General features: G+C 32.7%; 2 protein-coding genes across 10 annotated transcripts; both read right to left on the reverse strand.

Annotated features, from left to right (window-relative positions):
* Nucleotides 1-869: 869 nt before the first annotated feature.
* Nucleotides 870-22,740, reverse strand: LOC148226716 (uncharacterized). 9 transcript variants are annotated; one of them, XM_088203471.1, is made up of 8 exons: nt 21,806-21,977; nt 18,213-18,355; nt 15,234-15,371; nt 14,553-14,654; nt 14,266-14,484; nt 13,991-14,206; nt 10,425-10,530; nt 870-3,523 (listed from the first exon to the last, which is right to left on the reverse strand). In XM_088203471.1, exons 1-8 carry the CDS (start codon nt 21,870-21,872, stop codon nt 3,291-3,293), a joined length of 1,224 nt encoding a protein of 407 aa, XP_088059597.1. In that variant the 5' UTR covers nt 21,873-21,977; the 3' UTR covers nt 870-3,290. The 9 variants fall into 9 exon arrangements, with proteins under 9 accessions (XP_088059597.1, XP_088059604.1, XP_088059605.1 ...); XM_088203478.1 differs by lacking the exon at nt 21,806-21,977 and adding an exon at nt 18,555-19,045; XM_088203479.1 differs by lacking the exons at nt 870-3,523; nt 21,806-21,977 and adding exons at nt 4,219-6,247; nt 22,352-22,594.
* LOC148226717 (zinc finger X-chromosomal protein-like) lies at nt 6,885-10,418 on the reverse strand. The gene has a single exon (XM_088203480.1). The coding sequence runs from the start codon at nt 9,527-9,529 to the stop codon at nt 9,266-9,268; it is 264 nt and encodes an 87-aa protein (XP_088059606.1). The 5' UTR covers nt 9,530-10,418; the 3' UTR covers nt 6,885-9,265.
* Nucleotides 22,741-24,887: the final 2,147 nt, after the last annotated feature.

Here is a 24,887-nt window from a genome sequence, read left to right on the forward strand (position 1 = left end):
GTTTATAATAATAAATTAAGTTAAATCGATGAGTAAAACGTATGTTTTATATTTTAAATATATCTTATCTGTCACGACATAACCTCATTTTTTATTCATAGTATTAGCATTTCTTCATCGATTTGGAATTAAGTTTTAATCATATAATTTATGGTGGTTTATTATTATTAATGTATATGTGCGTCTTTACAATACATTGTATACAAATTTGCTTAATGTTGTAAAATTAATAAATACCTGTTTTAATAACTCTCATGTTGCTATAAATATTGGCACATTTTCAGTGTGAATTTTCTATGTGCAATAAATATCATCTACATGTGTTCAGCTGTATGAGTGAATATGTAGTCGATAAAATTCTTTGTAAATTTCATGGTATGAACGCTTTAGTCGTATTTACAATTAAATTATTTGAATATATATGATAAATATATTTCTATAATACGAGAAGTGCAATGTAGTGAATCGATAATTTTATTTACAAACTTTTAATAGGTTATTTACCCTTCTGAAAGTAGTGTATGAGAGTGCTGTGATGTATTGTTCGTAGCTGAAACACAAAACCTTAGAAGAACATAAAATACATCCATAAGTTATAATAAAAAAACGGTATTTGGGTATAATAATCATATATGTTAAAACATATACAATATTTTATTTTCCATTAAAATAATAGTGTATATATATATAATGTTGGAGATCAATATATGTGAAAGTATAAAATTATATATCATTTCCTTTCAATAAAATAATTCAGTCAATTTTTTAAGTTACCAAAAATAATATCGCACAATTTTTTTCTAATCTCAAAACGGTTACCACAATTATGTACAAGTTACACTAATATGCGACTCGAGATGAAAATACTCTTTCGGCTATTCGTCTATAATCTCGATCACTAGATAAATTTATTTGGTTCCTCTACTTATAACCCTGTAAGTTTGGGATAGAATGATTATTTTTGTCATACAAACAATGTCATACAATAAATGTTATATTTAAAACGAACCAAAATTACCCTAATTTTGATTTATGCAAAAATACAAATTCAATACTGTTACGTTTGACGTATCATTCCACAGCCTTTACCAACGCGAATTAAAATTTCAAAGAAAACACGTATAACAAAAAACAAACAACAAAAACCATATTCTGTCACTTCATGAATTCACGACGGCGTTTGATCGCATTGTCACAAACCTTAACCATATTATAAATCACAGTTCATCGTCTTAGTCTCGAATAACTTGACAGAAAAATTTAGAATAAATATCGCAAATTATCACAAAGGCATTATTATTCTCGCAAAGCACCCAGCTAAAGCTAATCTCGGATGAGATCTTAACGTTTATAAATATATTATAACTCTTTCTTCCCTTTCAGTAACTTGTAATTGATATAGTTTATTAAAAGAAAATTTATTCGGCACTATTAATCAGCTGCATGTCATCAAGCAAAAGCAAAATAATAATAATTCAATTCATGAAAGTCCTACAAGCAAATTCAAATCAACGGGACTAGTGGTTAAGTGTAAAGAGCCATATAGATTAATATGTTTCATAGCAAGACTTAATGGTATAAATTAAAACAACGCAAGAAAATGTTACAGGATAAGTGAAATTTCAATAAAAAAATAACAATCGCCGGTCCCTATCTACTGTGCCGCTCTACCTCTTATGTTTATGTGACCAATAATTATGTTGATGGATGTGAATATTACTATTACATTATAAAACGTAACAAGAAATTTATTTCAACAATAAGAGATAGGATTGAGGAGTTGCAAAATATTATCATTATGCTTATCTTGCAGTGGGTATAGATAGATAGGTTAAAGCAGAAGAGAGAAATGAAGTATTATATTTAGTACACTTTTTTGTTATTAAAAGTCTATGTTAATAATATGAAAGCATTGCTCTATTGTGTTATTTGGCGAATGAAACCCATTAAAATTAATCGAAAAATGAAAGTTTAGTATGGCGATGCACGTATATCACTCTAGCAAGTGTACTAGTGGACTAAAAAAATATTTGAGTACTGTAAAAGTGAGACATGATCAGCGTACCATATCATACATGATGTTTTGCAGTTCTTAAAAAAATAACAATCAGTGCAAAAAATAATATTGATTTAAAAAAATAAATCAAATTAAAAAAAAATAAAAGAGGCGATAAAATAATTATCTCGAGAATAACAAAACAATACCGTCCTGTGTACTTACACATACCGGTACATCCATCAAGTCAGAAATTAGAGCATGTTTTTGTGCACTGATTGTTAAAAATAAATCTGGGTTCACATACCTCCTCACCATATATAACCATCTAGAAGAAAAAATATGCTTGTTTTGAGATGAACGACGGTTAGTTTTGAAGCACAACAGTACGACATACACAAGTCTCAAGAATTATCTTCGATCTGAAATCCAATCGAAACGATGTGAACTTCTGAGGACAGGTGTTTTGTTACTACAATGAAAATGTTTGGCCCCATACTGCTTATTCAATCGTTGAACATCTGCCGCACTAATCCAAATATTCATGCGCTTTCTAAGAACTGTAAATATTTATTCATTTGACGTATGCGCAAAATTTTGGGCCATATTTATTACAAAAGACGTTAAAGGATAAATATTATATCATATATAGTCATAAAGGGCGAATACTGGAAAATTAGTTTGATAATAGGACTCTAAATAGTCGATTAATAACTAAAAAAATGGTAACCATAACTGAAATATGGCATGCCAAAATTAATTTCAATGGAATAAAAATTTCAGTTCAATATTTTTCAAGTCTTTTGATTGACATCACCGATGCAAAAGCAAACTGCTTTGATACAATTTAGATTATTTTGGCACTATATTTTTCAGTTAAAATATGTATTTATAATTCCTCCCCCAATTTAATAAGTACTGTATGTTCTTACACAATATTCTTTTTTAAATCAAAAGCCAAACCAAATCGTTTGAAAGAGAACAAAATTTTAGGACGGAAAAACATTTTTTTTTAACAATTGTGATAAATTTAATATATATATATTGATATATATACGTATGTTCAAAAGATGTATATATATACTTCGTTGTCTATATAAATTATAGATCCAAATTTTCGGTCCCAATCGTGTTAATCATGGATACATTATTATTGTATATAATATATAAATAACATAAAAATATATATATATATATATATACATAAAGTAAAATATTGAAGAGATTTAAAGACTTCCTTTACAAGCGGTCGTAAGTTAAACAAATAAACCGCGATGGAGTCCCCGACGACGATTTAATGCTTCATGACGAGACTAGCGTGTTTGATTCTTAGATGAGATCGTAATGTGTCGATTCGGCTGTACGTGGCTGGACAATAGGGGCAAAAGGATCTTTGTGACGTATGGCTGTGAAAGTGGTGCCACCGGTTGGATACTTCCTTGCCGCACGACTTGCACCTCCACAATCCAGAGTTATCGGATGTCGCGGTGTACATGCTGTGATATGACAGTGTGGAGCAGTTCACGTCTGCAAAATATATTTAATCATCTTTTTAGAAACGGTTCGAGAACCAGTCATACTTCATACGAACTAATTATAACAATAAAAGCTAAGTGAAATTATAAAACTTACACAAAAAATCGTTTAGCACATCAAACATGCATCGCAAGAACGTCTTTGCAACATTAGAGACAACGACACATTAATAAAAGCATTGTTAACAAAAACATGATGAAGAAGCGGTCGTGATAGTGAAGTAAAAAATCATGCTAAGAGTGATGATCGAGTTAGTATCAGCATCCATCCTTCGCACCGATTCGCATTGATCTGATATATGATTACTTTCCTAACACATAAACATGCTCACTAAAATATGATTTTTTTCACAATCGTTAAAAAAATAAGTGTATGGAAAATTGAAATTCAGTGAATCTGAGATTATAACGATTAAACGAAAGCGTAATTTATTATATAAAGATGAAGAATAAATCATAGAAGGGTTTGGTAGAGGAAAATTAGTTGATGATTCGCATGGATTATTTGAATGTTATCAAAGCCAATTTTGGGTTTTGTACCGATGCTGTCGATTTGTTCCGAAGTTGACGATTGCTGCTACGACGTCTACCAGTCAGCAACTAACGATATACAATACAAGACGGCGCATGCAACACTTTCTGTAAGTATGAGTGTATGTGTGTACGTGTATTTTATATTTAAAAAACTTTTCTTGAGAACTGGGGGTTTTATTTAACTTATTACAATAACAACACAATATATTTGTAACATACCACAATTTAATGTAAATTAGTAATAAATACAACAGATAAATGCAGTATAGAATGCAACATAATTGCATTCGCTATTTATATAACTTAATATGGGATATAAATAAAATTTCAATTGACTTTGTGTAATGGAACATAATTGCTAGGCAATAATAACATTAGATATATATTTATATATGCGTACACGCGAGCGCGTATAAGTATATATGTATTAAATAGCTCTTAATCTGCAGAGGTATGGAAATTGTTTATCTTTGTTACTTAACTAGTTTTGATTTTAACCATAACCCAAATAATAACTAAAAATTACTTATAAGAAAAACAAATCAGGTAGACGCAACGTTTAGACAATTGTTACAATATAACATTTAGTTTGGTTAAAAATTAAATAACTAGTAATATTGCACAGAGTATGTATCAATCGATGATATAATCGTAACCCGCTATATAAATGATCAAATCGAAGTATGCAAACATTTATCTATCTACGACAGTCGGCCAATGCTGACAACACGGGGCACCGTGTTTCACTCTTAGGCTGTAGCACCATTCCAATATATCACAATTTGATTACCGTACCACCCTAAATTTAGCTAAAATTTAACAGAATTTAATATTAATATTATTCTAGGTTAGTCCCAATCGCATAATGCCAATATTTAATGCCGTTTTTCGAAGTTGTGTTCATTTATATTTTATTTAAGCATACGCCGCGACGGACTCGTTCACCGCCGGGAAGATCACAATGTGTGTGTGTGTGTATATCTTTATATAAATACTAAATAGGTTATATATGTATATATATGCAGACATGCGTATATATACATGTATATAATTCGACGTGTGCGTATTTATACACCTAGACTTTGATTTTATGTTAATTCCAAAGTAAATTGTTCCCATCGTATACGCCGATTTAATTCTATTCCAGCGTCCAGCGCTTTATCAAATTATCACTTTGAGTGACTACCCTATTATGTTAAACATACCGTCTTTAAAATACACCAATCGGGCCCTGCAGAAAGTTGTGATTATATAAAATAAATTAAATTCCGAGAGAAGTGATTATATTAAATAACGATACAGACTTCGATCTAAGCTATTGATCGGTTTAAGTAATTAAGCCTTCTGCAGCTACCGATCATCATATATGCCACCAGCGTATCGACGATTTTTAAGTTCATTTTTTGGCATCGGTCGGAAAGACGTAAAAACAAGGTTTCGTTGTATAGATACGCTCACGCTGCACATATATATTATATATGTGCGTAATATGAACACAATTCAATTATCAGAGTGTAAAAAACAATAAAGCTGCTTCTACGTAGAACTCGTATGACTATAATATATAAAATTCAAATATGATAATATATTAGAATTCACGTAAAAAATCAACACTAATAAAATTTAAAAAAAAATTAAATATGACATAATAAAATTTCACTTTTTAAATATATATATAATATAAAACAATCTCCGTAAATAGTTACATTTGTATAAAAATTTTCATCTATCAATATCCATTAGATCACATTCCGTTTTCTTTCCATCTCTCGTCAAGAAGGCCTCGTAAAAGTTTCAAATGCACCTATTGAGATTCCAGCAGCGCGCGATAGGGGAGCGGCGGCGGGGCAGGATCATAGCGCGTCTAAGCCCAGCCACAGCAGGGAGGATCAGTCGAGGCCGTGGTGCAGCGGCGACGTCAGCAGCGCCGGCGCCGTCGGCGGCGGATCGAACTTGCGTGTGTCGGGGTTGTACGCCGGATGCTTAAACTTACAGTGGGTGCGTAGGTTGTCTGAACGCGTATACGTAGCACGACACAGGGGACACTCGAAGCGGCCAGGAAAGTGCACATGGTAGTGGTTGCGTATGTGGGTGACCACCTTGCCGCACAGCTTACAGCGGTGGAGGTTCAGCGCGCCCGCCACTCTCTCGAATGTCAGCCGCATGTGCCAACCCTTGGAGCCTGTAACACACACACGTCACTGCCCGCCGCCATTCCTCACCCATACAACACACCACCGGGGGACGTTCGCCCAAGCGTCGAACCACATTGCCATACCTTTGTTCGATCCGATTATATATCAGGTTGGTGCAAAATTGATTCCCGTTTCTGACCGTTGACTTAAGAAATGCATACGCAGAACATTGTAATCCGAGGGCCGAATAGTAAATTCAAAGATAAGGAATCTAGTATGAGATTATTATATATAAAATATGAAAAACCTGATCTATATATAAAATTAAGCGCTGATTAATCGATTTCAATACGATAGTACATAATATAATTGCACTGATTTTACCAATGAGGTATTAAAATGCTTTCACCGTAGTGATTAATGTTGACAATGAAAACACTAGCTGTAATAAATGTAAAAGAATCGTGCTAATAAAAAACTAATTACAGTAATACACTCTTACAGCAACTACGATAACAAAAATGATTATTTTGAGCCGAGAATTCATATTTAAATCAATGCAATATTAAATATGCATCATTTACTATAAGTTTTGGCAAAAGTCTGAGAGGCTAGAAAAAATAATAGTATTTTATAACGACCACTACTGAATATTGTAATATAATATAAACCCTGCATTATAAATTTTCATAAATAAAAAGCTCAAAATTTTACATATAAATCAGGTATCTTTGTAGCAAAAAATACAATATAATCTTTATAAAACAAAATTACAAGACGATTTACATGTGGTTATTTATTTATAGTAGTGTTTTTCACAATATCAAATAATCATTATTTTAAAAATCGTGTAATCCGTTCCTTTTTCATAATTACAGATAAAGTAGACTTTGTGAAATGATTGAATATAATCCATATTAATGATTTTCATCATTCTTAAATAACAAGTACAGTTATACATTTTTAAAGTCAACGGTTGATAACTGAGATTTTGCACCAACTTAATATCATACTCATTTTTATACGTGCAATATATCTAAGATGTCCTAAATATGTTCAAATCAAAAGATAAAACGTGATATATCCATAAACCGTGGATTTTAAAAAGTACGTCATCATTGATCTAAGAAATATATGGAATGTTGGTTCCCCCGGCAGGAGTGTTACAAAATATTGCATTAATTTATGTTTCGCCTCAAAGGGAGACACTCCGGACTAAATATATATGTATATTGTTATTATATAATAATTACACTAAAAGACTTTTAGCTATCAAAAAAACTTATATAGCATCATACGTTATAGTGTTTCATATAATGAACATGATTACTAAAGCGTCATAGAAGCAAATATTTCACGCGATTCATTAAATCATAATTATTACATATTAAAAATTAGAAAAATGAAAACATGCATGGATAAGATTAGAAATGAGAAGAAAAGATACCTTGCGCTTTGGAAAATTATCTCGCCACTCCCCCAAAACAACTTATTTACAAAACAGTTTTAATTAATGCGGATCTTCGAGTTATGCGGAAGCGTTTTGTTATAACAGCCAGATGATGATTGGTGCAAGAGTATGAAACACGAATGAGGGTAAGATGTCATATTATATTCACCGACGATCACCCATACCATACCTGCTCGATTTGAAATAACATAAAACTGTGGAAATTTTCAAAAACCAATAGATAATAAATAGATTATATAAAGGGCAGTTTCAATATAGATGCGAGTAAAACTACAAAAGCGAAAGAAATTTCAATGTCTTTTAATATAAAATCAAAGATTAAATAATAATAATAGGAACAAGATTATTATTATTGTGTTCACATTTTAATATTAAAAATAGTCAAATAAATATGAGACAAAGCGAGTATAGTTAACATATTTCAAAAAAACTATATATAATATTAATTATACATATAATAACATTTGGCACAAATTCATCAGTCTTTTTAATATTTTGAGGCACTTGGAACATTAAAAACCTTATAATTATAAAATCGTAACAAACCAAATTCGTTATATTTATAAATATCAAAATAAAAAAGGTATAAAAAATATTTTTGTATAAAAGTAAAATCAGTCTTGCGGTTTTCGATTAGGAACGTTACCGACTATATAAGTCATATCACACTGAGTTCACCTATTAAAAATAGTTCAATAAATGTATATTGAAATAATGTAAAAGTATTTCAATATATTAAGACGACAAATTAGAGCAAAATTAAAAAAAACCCTGACTAGGTAGTTAAAAAAAATCAAATTTAAATTAGAAAAAATCGTACATTATCAAATTTATGAATACCAAAAGGTACTTATTTAGTTTTTATTGAACACTAGAAGAAATAGTATTAGTCAAAATTTGACAACTGTCATAAGCTTCTATAAAAAAGTAATTCCACTTCCGTTGTATTTTATTTATTTATTTATTGATAGCAAAACATAAGTTATCTAACTTTGAAAGGCACAAATCTCTTAATGGCATAATTTAAAGTCTAAAGAAGTTTTGTTAGACACTAATAGAATATCTTGGAAGGAATGGAACGTTTGATACTTATGTAGAGTAACCAGTTTAAAGAATGAAAAATAGTGAAAGCTACATAAGGCTCAGATATTACCCAACTTTGAATGGCACAAACGTGAATAGAATAATTTGCATAATTTAAAATCTAAAGGATACAGCAAATATACTAAAAAATATCATGGAAGGTTCTCGATTATTTTAATAATTAAAACTGTGGAGTAACCAGTTTAAAGCATAAATAATGGTGAAAGTTACATAAGATTCAGAAGTAACTCAATTTTCAATGACACAAATAAAATTGTAATATATTATTTGCATAATTTAAGGATACAGCAAATATGCTTAAAATTTTTGTCTGTAAACTGATACAATAAATTGGAAGGCATGGAAGGTTTTTGATTATTTTAATAATTGCAACTTTTTACAGTAAAAAAAAGTGAAACAAGAAACGACAAGTTGCGATTTTAACTACAGTGTCTAAATAATTTCTTTACTATATAAACTAAATAAGTACCTAACAAAAACAAAGTATTCTTTATATATTCAAGCATTTCTTCTCTAGTTCTGAATTGAAATGCTTCATTTTAACGTGTCGTTTCAGATTGTCGGCCCTCGTGAGGATCAACGAGCAATAAGGACACCTGTGCTGATCGGGATTATGCGATTTCATATGCTTCCTGATATTCGCGACGTGTTTACCGCACGTGGTGCACGGTTGCAAGTCAAAAGAATGGTTGCTGCCCTTCAGCAGCAATTTGGTTCTAATGCTAGATTCGCTCTTACGGCGGATGGACTGCATCAGTGCGTATTCCGGAGGTTCATGGTTCTCGTCGGCGGAAATGTTCTCTGCAAAATCCCACGGAAACGAACGAATAACATTTTTGCCATCTTTATATATCTCTATTTTAATTTCAAATCCTTCCCATTTTACTATTCAATTTACTTACATGCCTTTCTAAAAAATGAATACATTATAGAATCCTTCAAAATGGGACATGGCATTCACTGTAACACTAAAAATGTATCTACGAAAACAGTTTTATTTAATGTTGTTTATTTTTATATATAAATAAATTACCCCATATTACGAGATGCAAATAATTGATTCGAAATTTACAAATCTTTGTAAATTTTCAACGCTGTAAATAAAATTGATGTATTGTGTATGTGAGTATATGATACCAGTGTTTTATTATTATTTTTTTATTATTATAATTAAATCTTATGTTTATGACAGTTAGACAAGCAACATTCCATACACCGATTAATAACGATAAGAGTATATTAACAAAAATAAAATCAAACAAGCAACATGCGAACTTCATGCAAGATTTGTACATATAAAAATTTACAGATGAAAAAAATAATTGTAAATTCTTATATATACAAGTTGTTAATATTTATCTGTACCTTTTTTGTAACCATGTTGTAACCACAATTTTATGTACATACATATGTATAATACAAATCGTATTTTTTCAATTTTAAACCGAATAAAGAACACTTTCATGCATAAAAATTATTTCATTGTGTTTCAAAATAATACTGAACTATAATTTTCAACAATCGGTTACAATGGTCATTTTGAATTGTTCAATTATTTTGTAATAAAAATAAAATTCTATACCCGAAGCAAACCAAATAATAAAATGCGTCTAAAATTACTTTTTCTTTTGTAAAATAGTATCCCTTACCATCCATCGTGTCGGAGGCTTCGAGATGTGACGGCAGCATGCTATCCGAATCCGTGTGATCCGGTATTCCGTGAGATTGGAGTAAAGATGTCATATCGGTTGGACCCTAAAAGAGCACAATTTGCAAGAGATTTAAAAAATTGATTACTTTATATTATTATATTGTGACACGTTTCCAATCTCAAAAGTGACGCATATATAAACACCTGACGTCTGAATATTTCCAGTATTACAAGATTATGCAACAAGTCAAACAATCAATTCGATTGTTATGGTTTTCGGAATATGAATACGTGAATTACAAAACATTTTAGATTTTTATTAAAATAATATATTTAGTGCATTATTAAAATGCACCTTCAATGTACTAAAAATAAATACAAAGCTTCAATCACAAAATTATCCAAATACAAGATATATGTATATATATATATATATAGCATCCATAAATACAGTAAATTTATCATATGAGTTGGTTCTTTTACGGGAATTTGTTCTTTACGATGCCAAGTCAGTCAAAAACAGATTTTTGTTATCTTAGATCATTTCTTGGAATGCAAATGTTAAGACGATATGCCACTCGCGGTTTAAAATAGTTAAATGCATTCGTTTTTATCTATATAATGGCACATTAATTAAAGTGCGTATTTCTGTTACGCTTAACAATAAATATTTAACAATTATTCCGTTCTATGTATGTAAACGTTAATAAGAAAAATATTGTATAACCTAAAACCCTGTCCTTGCCAACGCAACGAATGACATAGCACCATCAATATCGTATAAATACATTTAACATCAATACATAATAACATCATTTAATGATATAATAATTACATCTTTGTCGTATGAATATAGATAGTAAAACATAATATGATTAATGATTTCAATCCAGCATCGTTAAGGAACTATCGAGAAACTAAATAAAAAATTAATTAATGTATAAATTCATTACGAAAATATGAGTTGTCTTTAAAATTAATTAAAACACAATTGTAAAAGTTCATATATAACAAATTTTATATAAAATAATTACATGTTATCTGAAGACTAGCAATCCATAGTTTATCAAAAAATTCAATAACGTCTTCCGAATAGTGGCAGTGAATGCTGAAGACAAAATGGCATACTTAATTGCTAGTCATGGAGTATGCAAAAGTAATCCATATCAAACTCGGTTGTTTTATAACTTTAAAAATAATGTTCTCTCTCAATCGTCGTCATTTTACGGTAAAAATAACATAGACTATATTGTATAATCGTAACATTATAATAACTCAAATATATATATATATATATATATATATATATATATATATATATATATATATATATATATAAAGATATATATATATATATAAAGATATATATATATATATAAAGATATATATATATATATATATATATATATAAAGATATATATATATATATAAATATAAATATATGTATATATATATATATATATATATAATCTAGCTATAATATTAAAAAAGGATTACTTAAACGCTAATGTTTCATATCACAACCGAAATGTATAAAAATGCTTTACACAGATTCAATATAGTTATCGATGTATGAATCGGTGCCTGCAGAAAGGCAAGCATTGAGCAAGCCTAATATAAAAAATATAAATATCTATGTTTTATAGAAAGTATAAAATTTTAGGACATTGCTTAATATTTTAAGGCAAGCCAGAATTATAGGAAAATTATTAAATTGCAATTCTATTAACCACTTCCCGGTCACAGTATTTCACTCAAAAACTTTTTACACTGATCCACCCTTTTCTATGCAGCCTTTTAAAACATTTAAAAATATTCGCACAAATTTAATTTTTAGCTAGTTTTTTCGATAAATCTGATAGTAATAATTATTTCTGTTGTAATTTATTATTTTTATTTTATATTGCCTTTATAGTAAATTATAGAAAAATAATCAATGATTCTCAACATTTTATTGCGTTGATTTATTTTACTACTTTTTTGTATTAGTATATTATAATAATTTATTTTACATATTTTTATATAATTGTCTTTTGTGGTATTTTTTTATATCAATTCAGAAGCTCTCAATATTTTTTTATAAAATATTCTAATGCGCAATATATAAAATAATTGTTTGTGCATTATAATAATAAAAAATGAGCATTACAAATTGTTGAATTAATTTGGGCATGACCGGGGAGGATTAAAGAAAGTAATGTAAACTGACTTCTGCAGGGACTGATTTATCTGATTCACAAATCTAATATCTTCAATATTGGTCAGTTCGTAAGAAACCAGCTAACACTCGAACGATCACATCAAAATCACAGATAATTGTTCCTCACTCTGGCACATTTTTATAATAGTAGCGTGCTCTTTTCACAACGTGTCGATGCACTGATTCCAAAGACGTAGCTCATCGAGGTTCGTCCTGCATAGCGGTCGTCCCTCCTCCTCCGTCGCCCGCTCCTCTCTCTCGATCTCTGCACAGCCGATGAGCTTTGCATTTGTCGTGATGGTTCACAATCTCCAAGCGGAAGTTTCCGTTGCCTTCCACGAAAGACGTGCGAATGTCGGGGAGCTCGTGTGACCAGCGACGGCAGTACGTGCAGAACATGATGTTCATCCTCTCGTCGTACTGCAGCCAATCGAACTGCTCCAACCAGTTTGCTCGAAATCGACCTCCTTTCCGAGTCGTTTGCGGCGCTCTCGCTGTCGGCGGTTGAATGACAGAATCGTGCCTAGGCGACTCTTTCGCTCTGGTCCGCCGCCCCACCGAGTCGGTGCAGTAGTCGATGGGCTGCGGAGGTTCGGTGAGCTTGCTTTGCGTAAGATACCGGTGTAAAGTGCTGTGGCTTTCGGAAGAGTACAATTGCGGAGGAGTGGGGGGAGACGGTTGCCATCCGGCCGCCTGACCCATCCCCTCTTCGCTAGCAGGAGATGCCCCACGAGCGTTTAGTCTCGCCCAATCAATCGTCTGTCAACAAAGAAGGAAAGGATTTTGTTTTTTATACCAATCATTATATTTTTAAATAAGAATGTTTTTTTTCGCAAGAGAAAAGAAACATTCTCGTCTTTCGAAAAGTATTAAAATTTAGGTCGACAGAGCAGATCCCTTCCTTCCTGTGTAGACGACTATTAACGATTTCGCTTATGACACGTTATGTTTTTCGTTCTATTTTACAATTTACAAAGAAGAAAAAGATCATTCCCTGTAGCGAGTCGGTTAACATATTATCGTCGTCGCGATATATAATTTGTTAGTGACGGGCGTTTTCCAGAGAACTTTACACTTGGGATGTTTTACATACACTTTTACTTCAATTTATTATGCACTAATGGATATATTGTCTTTAGCAATCACACTTTTCACTCACTTTAAAAGAAAATCACTATATACACAATGAAAAAATATATCACAGGATCCACCGTTCCAATTACGGCGCATCACTACGAGCCGAGTCTCTCATTCTTCCCCTTTTACAATAAAAACTTAATCTAGCCAATTATAATTATATAATTACACCACAGATTTTTTTGAGACTGGAAACGTACACAACGAAGTAAGAAAAGCGGACTCACCAACGGCATTTCAGTATTCATTATGTGATAGGGCGTATCGATGGTCTCCTGCTTGACCATCGCTTGGTTGACGGGAGGAGTAGAATGAGCCGGAGGAGGCGGCGGACTCGCGCCGTCCCTCCCTCCGGACTCTTCGTCGGTCCCTCTGCTCGACCTGCCGCTCTGCTTGTGACCGCCGACAAGACCCGGACTACTCTTATATGCTAGCGAGGATATCTGAAAGGCGCACGTTTGAAATGAACGGTTTCGGGCTGCAAACGCGATGATCGTAGTACCTGCGACTCGGCGAAATGCCTCTGTAGGGGGGCGGAAGTGTCTAATAGCGAAGGATGAGCCGGTGGCGGCAGGAGATGAGGATGCGGGCTGTCGCAGCTGTTGGACGCGGCGCCGGTCGAACTGTTTTTGCGTCGTCTCTTGTCGGGAATTCGTTCATCTCTGCTGCTCATCGACAGGTTTTCCACAGCGGGAGTCGAAGGCGTGCTCCTCCCTTCCGCCTGTAATGTTTTCGAGCGTTACAACGGTACGATCATCGTCGAGACGATAAAGACGAAGACGAACATACTTTCGAATTGAAGGTGGTGTTGTCCGTCAAGCCTCTGACTTGTAGGCTTTCGGCCGTTTTCAGGAACATGGGCAGCATGTTTTGGCCGACGTTGACCTCGCCCTTCGGAAACGTTCAGTTAGTACTGTTCGATCATATGAGGTGTGACGGGTGCGATTAGACGATAAATTCAATGTTTCATAAACATTAAGGACTGTATAAACACATTACAACTGTTCAAATATTATATATTTTAAATCCTGAGCCTTGGATTTATTTTATGGGTACGATTTAACAGGGAGTTGTTTTAAGAGATATGTGCATTTATGTAAGGCAAATCTTCAGAAAATGATTCGTTGCAAAGTTATATATAAGGTATTCACTATTCAACATTAATGCACAAACAATTCATTTTATGAAACAATTATTTTATATATAACTTATTTAAATTGTCTCATTTTAACTAGTTTCTCTATTTGTGTGAAATTTACGAAAAGCTATTTATGATTTAAATTGAGGAAAAATAATTAAACGAGTCGATCGGAGAATTGTATCATATTATGTTGTTTTAACATTCCTGTGAAGTTGTGATTTTTGACTCGGGCAAGATTTCCTTTTACGTGTGAATAATTTCTTTAATTTTTTCATAAATCGTCTAATCCGCTTCCGTCGCACCAAATACAACAAGCACTTCATAGTCACCTTATACATAAAGTCTAACAACGATTTCATCTCGTTATATCTGACGTCCTTAAGAAATATTATGGGGTGCGGATGTGAGTTTTGAAGAAATATGCTCTCAAAGTACGGGGAGCACGCCGAAAGGATCGTCTGATGGGCCTGAAATAGAAATATCATGTTTAAAAGATCTGCAAAAATATATTATTATAAAACGCTGATTGGAATAAAATCAACATTAATAAATGAATACTCGTCTATCATTTAACCCTTTAAGCGGTATCGCCGTACATATACGATGATCGATCTTTCATTGTTTTGCGGAACATCAGATAGTTACATATTTACAAATATAATAAATAAATAATTTAAGTACGAAATAAATAAATAAAACAAAAAATATTTGAAGGTGCAATTTAACACGGAATTATTTTAAGACATGTGCATATTTAAATGAATATTTTGTACCATAAAACGATTTTTTTGTGCATTACAATAAAAACGAGTATTAAATAAATATAGCTATGTTCAATAAAAAAAAAAATTATTTGTAGTGTGCACTAAAACAAATGATTTGTGCATTAAAATAAATAGGCAGGTGTAGTCAACGAGTGAAGTAAAACAACATTGGTACTGCGACTGCTTGGTGATAATGCGACAAGTTATTAAACTATTTTATATAATCCTCCGTTTAAATAGATTCATTGCAGTTATTCAAGGGATGTTCACTGTTTTGAACAATGCTCGCTCGGTAATGAAAAACTTGATATAGCTAAATATTATGGCCAACGATACCCGACGTCACCAAGCGGTCACCCATCCAAGTACCAACTAATTTTGCTTAACTTCGGTCGTTGACTGTTACACTAGCACTTATTTATTTTAATGCACATATTATCCGTTTAGTGCACACTGCAAATAAAATGTTGCTGAATCTAACATTTTTTATTGAACATAATATTTATCTATTGCTAATATTTTTACTATTGTAACGCACAAAAAAATCGTTTATTTAAATGCACATATCTCTTAAAATAAGTCCATGTTAAATCGCACCATAAAATATTTTTTGTTTTGTTTATTTATTTTACTCTATAATTAATTGGAATCATTTTCTATAGAAATTGTTTACATGAAACGATTTGTTTTATGGAACAATTATTTGATGTATTACTTATTTAAATTGACTTTTAGCGTTCAAAATTAAGGGCGAAATAGCAACCCATACGAAACATAATTAGTCGGAATAAGTATAACTTGACAAAACTCGTCTCAAACTTGTTTGAAATAAGATTTAGTTTGGCCGAGCAGTTTCGATATCTATTCGGTCTAGTAAAATCTCAATCCAAGATTGTTTCTTTTTTACTATGTTATTTTTTTGAGGTGTGATGAACACAATTATATAAAAAATAAAAAAATGATACCTTACTGAATTCTCTCTTAACCATTTAAGAAGCAATTAATCTGACATTTTCAGGTCAAAAGCACGTCACTTCCGTATATTAAGTGAACGAAGCGCAATAGCTGCATATCAACAAAATGAGGGTTAATTCTAATGAATGAATAAAAAATATCACATAACAGTTTAGTATGTGTTCGAAATATCAAGAATATCATTTTTCTTAGTGTTGTGTTTATACCGGCATATGTTTCATAGACACGCAAGAGCCACAAGTATCGTCTTATAGTTGACAAAGCCTAGTTATAAACAAAACGTTAAAAATTATTATAAAATTCCCTTTCAAGAAACAATCGGTCAGACAATGGAGTTTGTTCCATCTTATTCCACTCAGTTGGCATTTAAAAATTTCAGAATCCACTTTTTGCTATTTTATTGTTAGATATATGAAAAAAATTATTATAACTCTTAACCCTTTGATTAGTGAGATAATTTTGCGTATTTGTAATTTATTTATTTTTGTTTTATATTGCATTTATAGTAAATTATAGAAGAAAATCAGTGATTCGCAGCGTTTTATTTTACTAATATTTTGTATTAGTATGTTTTAATAATTTATTTTAACACTTTTCTATTATTGAATTTTGTTAATTTATTTTACATATTTCTTTTGTATAAATATTTTTTATAAAATGAATCAAATTATAAAATGTATTATATAAATGTTTTTAATTTATTATTTATGTAAATATATAACTATCTGGGGTACTTCAAAACAGTGAAAGATCGACCATCATACATTAACGGCGATATCGCTCAAAGGATTAATATTGTATGCACTTCATATATGGTGTTTAGAGATGATCGAGTATGTTATCGATAATTAAGTCCATTGAACGTTAGAATTTTAAGCAAACATTTTTTAAATTATTACAATCATACAACCATTAGCATCTATCAAAAAAGTAAAATATGTTACATTAGAGATAATGCAATGATATGATGTATATATTAGTGCATTATTTTAATTAAATAATATGTTGATAAAATATATCATAAGTATGAGTCATTAAGGATATTAATGGTAAACCCAAATTGGGAAATAAATAAATATATGTTTTATAGGTCGGAGTATAGGGAATTAAATATTTTTTCACATTTATGGTGAAGGATTATTTCTAATTTTTAAAGGGAAGAAATTGGGTCAACAATTACATTAAATGCTAAGTTTTGAAATTAAATTGATACTTATACTTTGACTAAATGTCAAAGGGTTTATACAGCAGCAATTTTTATGCTATTTTTTCAAGTTTGAGGGATATCATTAAGAGATTTGCTTGTAAAAATTATATCTGAAAAGATTTAAAAATATATAAAATGTTTGAAAAATAGGTCAAGAACAGTCACTAGTTTTTGTTTTTAAACTACACTCTTCAACGCCGAGCTCTGAAACGAGTTCACTTGCTTCTTGAGCAGACGTTCTGAAAATATTTCCAGTGTGTAATTAATTGACTTGGTGCACATGCACTTGTTTATTTAAAAAAAAGGTTAAATAAATCGGCAGCGAGGGTTGTATGGAGAGGGTGAGGGGAAGCGGGGGGTACCTTGACGGTTTCGCCGTCGCAGGCCAGGGTGACGTCGCAGAGCGCCTCCCTCTGGAGCAGGCTGGCCAGCACGTCGGTCAGGTTGTGCGGGTGGTTGTTCCACCGCAGGCAGAACTGCTGGTCCATCTTGGGCGCGAGCGGCGCTGCAAGCCGAAAAATCACATTTGCCAAAAATTCACATTCGCGACCATATTGCGAAACGCAGCGCGCGCGGATTTGCGAACGCGCCGCAGTTCGATAATATAAATAACGCGGGCGGAAGGGAGGGGCGGGGCGCGCGGGGGGGCCGAGGGGCGCCGCCCCCCGGAGTCCACTTGTTGCGGGGCGGGGGCGAAGGCTCACCGGGCGGGGCTTCGAAATCGTCCCTTGAGGGCGTCGTCGCGTGCTGCGGGGGGTGGAGCGGGGGGGCGCGGTGGTGCTGCTGCTGTTGCTGGCTAGGGTGCACGCCCTCGCCGGCCGCGGCCCTTCGCGGCATGTCGCCGTGTCGCGGCCTCACGGAGCCGGCGGCGGCCGCGACTCCGGTTCGCGACTGGTGCCACGACGCGAGACCGCCAATTTCGAAAAATTCGCACGGCGGAAATTCGCGAACGCGCCGGGAGGCGATCGACGTGCGGCGGCCGGATTCGCGCGCCAACTACGCCGCGTCCGCCGATTCGCAAAGAGGCGCGCCCCCCACCGGCCGCCGGAGCCCTTATTTCGAGCTTTTAAGCTCTTCCGCTTGTCTTCCTTCGATTTTGCACTGCCCTATTTATCGACAATTATTTTCGACACTGGCAACACTTGCAATTTTCAATAATCAAAACAAATTTCGCGGGAGGGGGAAATTCATCTTTATACTAAATATTTTCACTTAATAATTTTCTGCACTGGCAGCATTTCTGTGAACATTTCAAATTAAAAATAATGTTCCCAAATAAGAGTTGGGGGAGTGGCACTTTGCAAATATACTAGATAGCATCTCTAATGAGATATAAGATATTATCAAATATAACACTAGGCGGTTTCAGGAAGGTTAAGTCATTCAAATTTAAAAATATTACTTTACAAAAAATGAGAAAATAAACGATTAGATTCAAAACAAGAAACGTTTTACACTGTTTTGAATAAATTGATTTATATTTTAAACAAATTTATTCGATTTAATAAGCATTCTAGCTGAAATTATTATTTTTAATAGTTAGTAATAACACTGCAGTTTCATCTGCAAATCATGACCATATTAGATAATATCTGAAAAAAATTAACACCTAAAATCTTTCTGCATTAGAATTTATAAAATAAATATTGGTAAATCAATTTTTTAACATAAAAAATGAATTGAAATATATTTTGTAAGTATTGCAGTTTCATTCGTCAATCAAGCTCAAACAAGGTGTCTGAAAAATGTAAATATCTAAAGTTTGCTATGCTTTATAAGTATTTCTTTGCAATTCTGAATTTGAATCTATAATAAAAACACTATAAAGTTATATTTTCATTCAGTTCTAAATTATAATATTAGGCAAATAATATACTGAAATATAACCTGTAAGCACTACTTTATCATTCGCTTATCAAGTTCATACAAAAAAGTAAGCATTTCCTTGTAATTCTGCATTACAATTTATAAAAAAAGTAATTTAAAATTAGGCCTTTCTTCAACTCTAACATTAAAAAATATGAAACACTATTTTTTTTGTAAGCACTGTATTATTGTTAGCCTATCTAATTAATACTAAACTGTATCTGAAAAATGTCTCTTTGCTTTACAATTCTGCAATTTAATCTACAAAAAATACACTATAAAATCTTTAATTAAAAGTCTAGTCTCTTTTATATTATGCACTGTTTGTAATTTAAAATTTGCGATAAAAAATAAACTTTTGATAAAAACACTTGCTCCCATAAACTTAATTCAATTCTACGTTTATATTTTGAAATTCTGGACAATGATTTATAAAAAAATACTATATAAACCAAACTTTGCTATTAGGCGGCTTCTTTAAATTATTTAATTATGTCTCAGGTTTTCGTGATTTTTTTACCCACTCCTCTGTCACAAGGTATCATTGTGCCCGTCTCCGGTTTATTTCACCCTGTCACAATTCCGCTGACCCCCACCCCACTAAGCCCATGGCATCATTTATGAAAGCCGACTTACTGAAAGGATAGTCTTTCTCTTAGTATTATCAGCATTAGCAACACTTCTGTGGATATTGCAATTTAAATAATGAAAGCGTGAAAGTGTTTTCGACAAAATCTAAGTATTACTTGTCCAAAAACTTTTTTCATTATGCAATTCTGCATTTATAAACATTCAATATAAATAAAAATTTACTCCAAGCGTAATTTCAAATTTTGAGCCCGACCGAAAAATCAATTATTTCTAGTTTATTTTATTTGCTTAAGAAAAAGTATTTTAGTAAAACCAACTTTTGAAACAGATTTTGAAAATATCAAAGGACACTGAAACAAATGTCACCTCGGACAGTTTTGTTTATAAATGCACAAAAATGTCCAAGGTGACCATTTTTTGGTATGCAAAATAAACTTTTTTATTTTAATTTACGAAGGACATTTTTGAAATCAACACTGTTTTTAATTATTTTTACATTTTAATAATAATGGGGGGGGGGGTGAGTTTAGCAAACAACATTAAATCAAATTTGTATCACTCATTAACAAATTAGATAATATCCACAAACTGCACTATTACTGTTGCACGAATAAAAAATTGAGCAAAACGAGGAATTATACGATATAATATGGAACACCGGGGAAACTTTATATTGGATAAGATCTAGTTTTCTATCGATTAAAAAATAACAGTAAATAATACAATTATATTTAAATGCTCTAAAAATCTAACTGTTAACACTTTAGAAAAATTAAAATAAGCGAGAAGAGGGGGGGAAGTTGGGGAAAAATTAGGTATTATTAAATATATCTTCGGTGTATATTATGTTAGCATTGTAGTATTTTTTCACCAGAAACTTTATAATATATACCATAGTTTTTTAAAAGCGAAGTTTTTTCTAGGCATTATGAAATTTTATTTTCAGTTATAAAAATGCACTATACAAGCAAATTTAAAAAATAATCTTGCACTCACAATATAATTTGTAACACTTAGATTCAATGTAAATAATATTAAATGAGCAGTAAAGGGGGGGAGTGGAAACTTTTTGAAAAATGATCAAATATGATATGTAACTGCGGAATCACTCCACTACTGGATAATATTTAAAGTTTTCTATCGATTATAAAATCATATTTAAATGTACTGATAATCGAAGTGTCAACACTTCTGTAGAAATTTGTATTTTACCAAAAACAAAAAAAATGTTGGGGCAAAATAGAAAATTATTGAATATAAAATTGATGTTCAATATGTAAACATAGTAAAACCAATTTTTTTCTAGGCACTATCAAATTATATTTAAAAAATAATTTTGCACTCACAATAGAACTGGTAGCACTTGTGTATATTGCAATGCAAATAATATTAAGTATGCGGTAGGTGGGGGGGGGGGGAGTGAACCTTTTTACAAAACGAGAAATTATTGAATAATACAACATTGACACGAAATTGTAAGCACTGCATTATTACTTGCCTATCAACTTTAAACTAGATAACATTTTAAAAATGTTAACACCAAATGTTGTTCCTCGCTCTAACATTAAAACTGCACTGAACTGTTTGTATATTATCTGAACATTTGTGAAAATATTCGGAGGGAGGGATATATAAAAAAAATACACATTAAATGAAACTCTAACGTTAAAAATGCACTTTTGCACAAAGGTATTGGATTCTGAAACGTTCGTTCACAATTCACAAAATTAGAAAAGTTTTCTGCACGATTATTAAAAATATATCACTGCGCTGAAGAGATAATACACTGTTTTGTAAAATTCGCACACATTTTCGCTCGTCCGCGAACGCCGGAGCCGTGCGCAAAATCGTCTCCGGATTCGCGAACGCGCCACTTCCGCCACACCGCCGTTTTCGCACGGAGCGATCCGAGCGATCCGAGCGCCGCTCGCGAGATCCGCGCGACCTCTCCTCCGCGCGCAGATAATGGGTTATCTGCGCTCGCGACCTTGACATTAAACCCTTCCGTCGGTAAGCACGGGTGCGATAGGGTGCGATTACGTACTTTTGGCGAAGATCTCCGAACGCGGCGGCGCCTTGGCGCAGCGCTCGTCCCTAGACACGGTGCACATTTGACGCGCCGCGCGTCGGCGAGGAAGACCGACGAAGAAGACCGTTAGTTTGCGTAATTTTTGGCCATATCGCGAAAACGGAACGCGCGTACCTCCGCCTCAGCCGTCGCCGCCCGAATGATTATCGAAAACGATAGCGAGACGCGACCTTCGCCATTCGCGATACGCGATAGACAGAGCCCTACCGATTTGCGAACGCCCGTTGAGACGAGAGCGCGCGGATCTAGAAGGCAGCTTTCTTCGCCGGTCTCTAGCGCCGTCTAACTATAATTGTCCCGCGCCGGCTGACTGTGATGTCACGAAGGCCGAGATCCCTTAAAAAATCATCGGCGGCTGTGTTTCAGAGGCGGCAGGGGCGCGCAACATTTTCTCTACTATCCTTCTATGCTCTTCCAATACTTCGTTCGATCGAAACCACCATTGTATCATCTCACCGAGAGAATGGAATTTTCATGTTTATGAAACCTGAACTGAACCAGGACCTTCTTTCTACGTCCTACTATTAACTCACGATACTTCATTATCAGTACAAATACTGTTTATCAAAACTCGTTGCAGTTTATTCGACTATAACCAAAAGACCACACAACCACGATTGAATTGGTAACCGATTAGGGTACCTTGTATTATATAAAGTGACCATATTTTCAACATATCAATGGTCACTAAAAATAGAATAATCATTTCGGACATTTTTGATAGAGAACAAATTGACGCAGAAGCAAAAGAAAGGTAATTTCGGAAGTTCTGTATAAAAAAAAGTTATTTAGGATTTTTTGTTCATTTAGGGATGCTGCGGGAGCTAAAAATTAGTAACCTCGGACATTTTTGCTCGAAAAGGACAATCCTCAAAGGAGGACGTTTTGTCACCTTATGTTATACCAACGTACTACAGATTCCATCAGCTTATATAAAACATGCAATAAATTGGGGAGCTAGAGGGGACTGTGCATTGTATAATCACCCAGTGCGTAATATGCTTAAACGTTCTTCATTGTTCTGGTCGGCAAATAATGCACACGACCTGTATATGAGGAAATATAAATATTATCAATTTTTATGTTCCACAAAATTCCTACAAGGTATGTTGGGATATGGTTTTCTCGAGTTGCGTGGACGAGTGAACTTAGAAAAGCGGAAACCAGACAACTGACCACACGACAGTTGAACACAGAGACATTATGAGGACGGAATAGCGTAGTCCGTAACGTCTCAGACCAGTAACTATAAGGTTGCGGGTTCAAGCCCCAGCACCGACACTCGAATTTTTAAATATAAAAATGCACTATTATTAAAAAAAACCGGCCCCAGCTGTAGGGGCATATATGACATATCATAATTATTAATTATTACGTTTAATATAATTTATAACATAGCAATTAAAAAATTAAAATCAATATCTACATCCTACCATTTATAATCAGTCACCAATTTTAAGAGTACTTGAAAAAAATATAGGATGTAAAAAATATACACAGAAATAATAAATAAAATAAAACAAAAAAAAAACGACAAAGGCCGCAATAATTATGTAGTATATAAATTTAAATTTCTGTATATTTTAATTTAAATTTTATTTCAATATATATTATAGAACATTTTGGACCTCTACTTTTTTCTCTAGGATTTTTTTAAGTGAAGTTTTTTATATACTAATTTTTTTATGTTAATTTTTTTTAATCAAAAGTGACGATTTTTTAATCTTTTGAATATCCGCCATTTTTAAATAAGATTTTGTTGAGTTGATTAACGAACATAGCCAATATATTTTCAAGTTAATGTCTATATGATTAGAACTACGACAGTTATCTTCAAAAACTTGTATAAATGACCAGAAATATAAAAAACGACATTTGTTTTTAAATTTTAAACTTGAAAAATTGCAAGTAAAGATAATATATTTCAGCGGTTATTGCGTTGTCGTGGTGGAACATGATTGTGTTGTGTGTAAAATCATCGGTGGCTGTGTTTCACAATATTCTCGTTATACGATCGTTTATGTAGATTTTAATACAAATAGTATTTATTGAAGTGATTTATTTTTTGCGGTTTATTTGACTATCACAAGAAGATTCCAAAACCACCCTTAGTCAATATGTTTTATCTATACGAGGAATAATCTAAAAGTTCGTAGAATTAAATAGAAATACAATGGTTAGGGTAGCATTGCTTAAGTACAATCTCCTTTAATTATTATATATTTCATATGAATATGGTTGATTGACTCTTCAGAGGAGTCAGAGGGTGAATATGGGACATAGGAGAGCAATTGAAAGCCAATGTAATGGGTTTATCTAGTTATTTGAATTGACGAGTGATGAACCGGATTTTTTTGCATTGTGTTAATCAGGTGGGGTTTCGTAACTTGCCCATTAAGGTACAGTAGCAATCACTGTTAGTTTTCTATCCCCTTTCCAATAACTTATCAAGACAATTTTTCTTTAGGCTATGGCTGGTAATCTCAATGAA

The sequence above is a fragment of the Plectrocnemia conspersa genome, unplaced genomic scaffold (genome assembly GCF_051122295.1).
Source record: "Plectrocnemia conspersa isolate PC_06_02 unplaced genomic scaffold, ASM5112229v1 ptg000014l, whole genome shotgun sequence".
In the NCBI taxonomy this organism is placed as follows: domain Eukaryota; kingdom Metazoa; phylum Arthropoda; class Insecta; order Trichoptera; family Polycentropodidae; genus Plectrocnemia; species Plectrocnemia conspersa.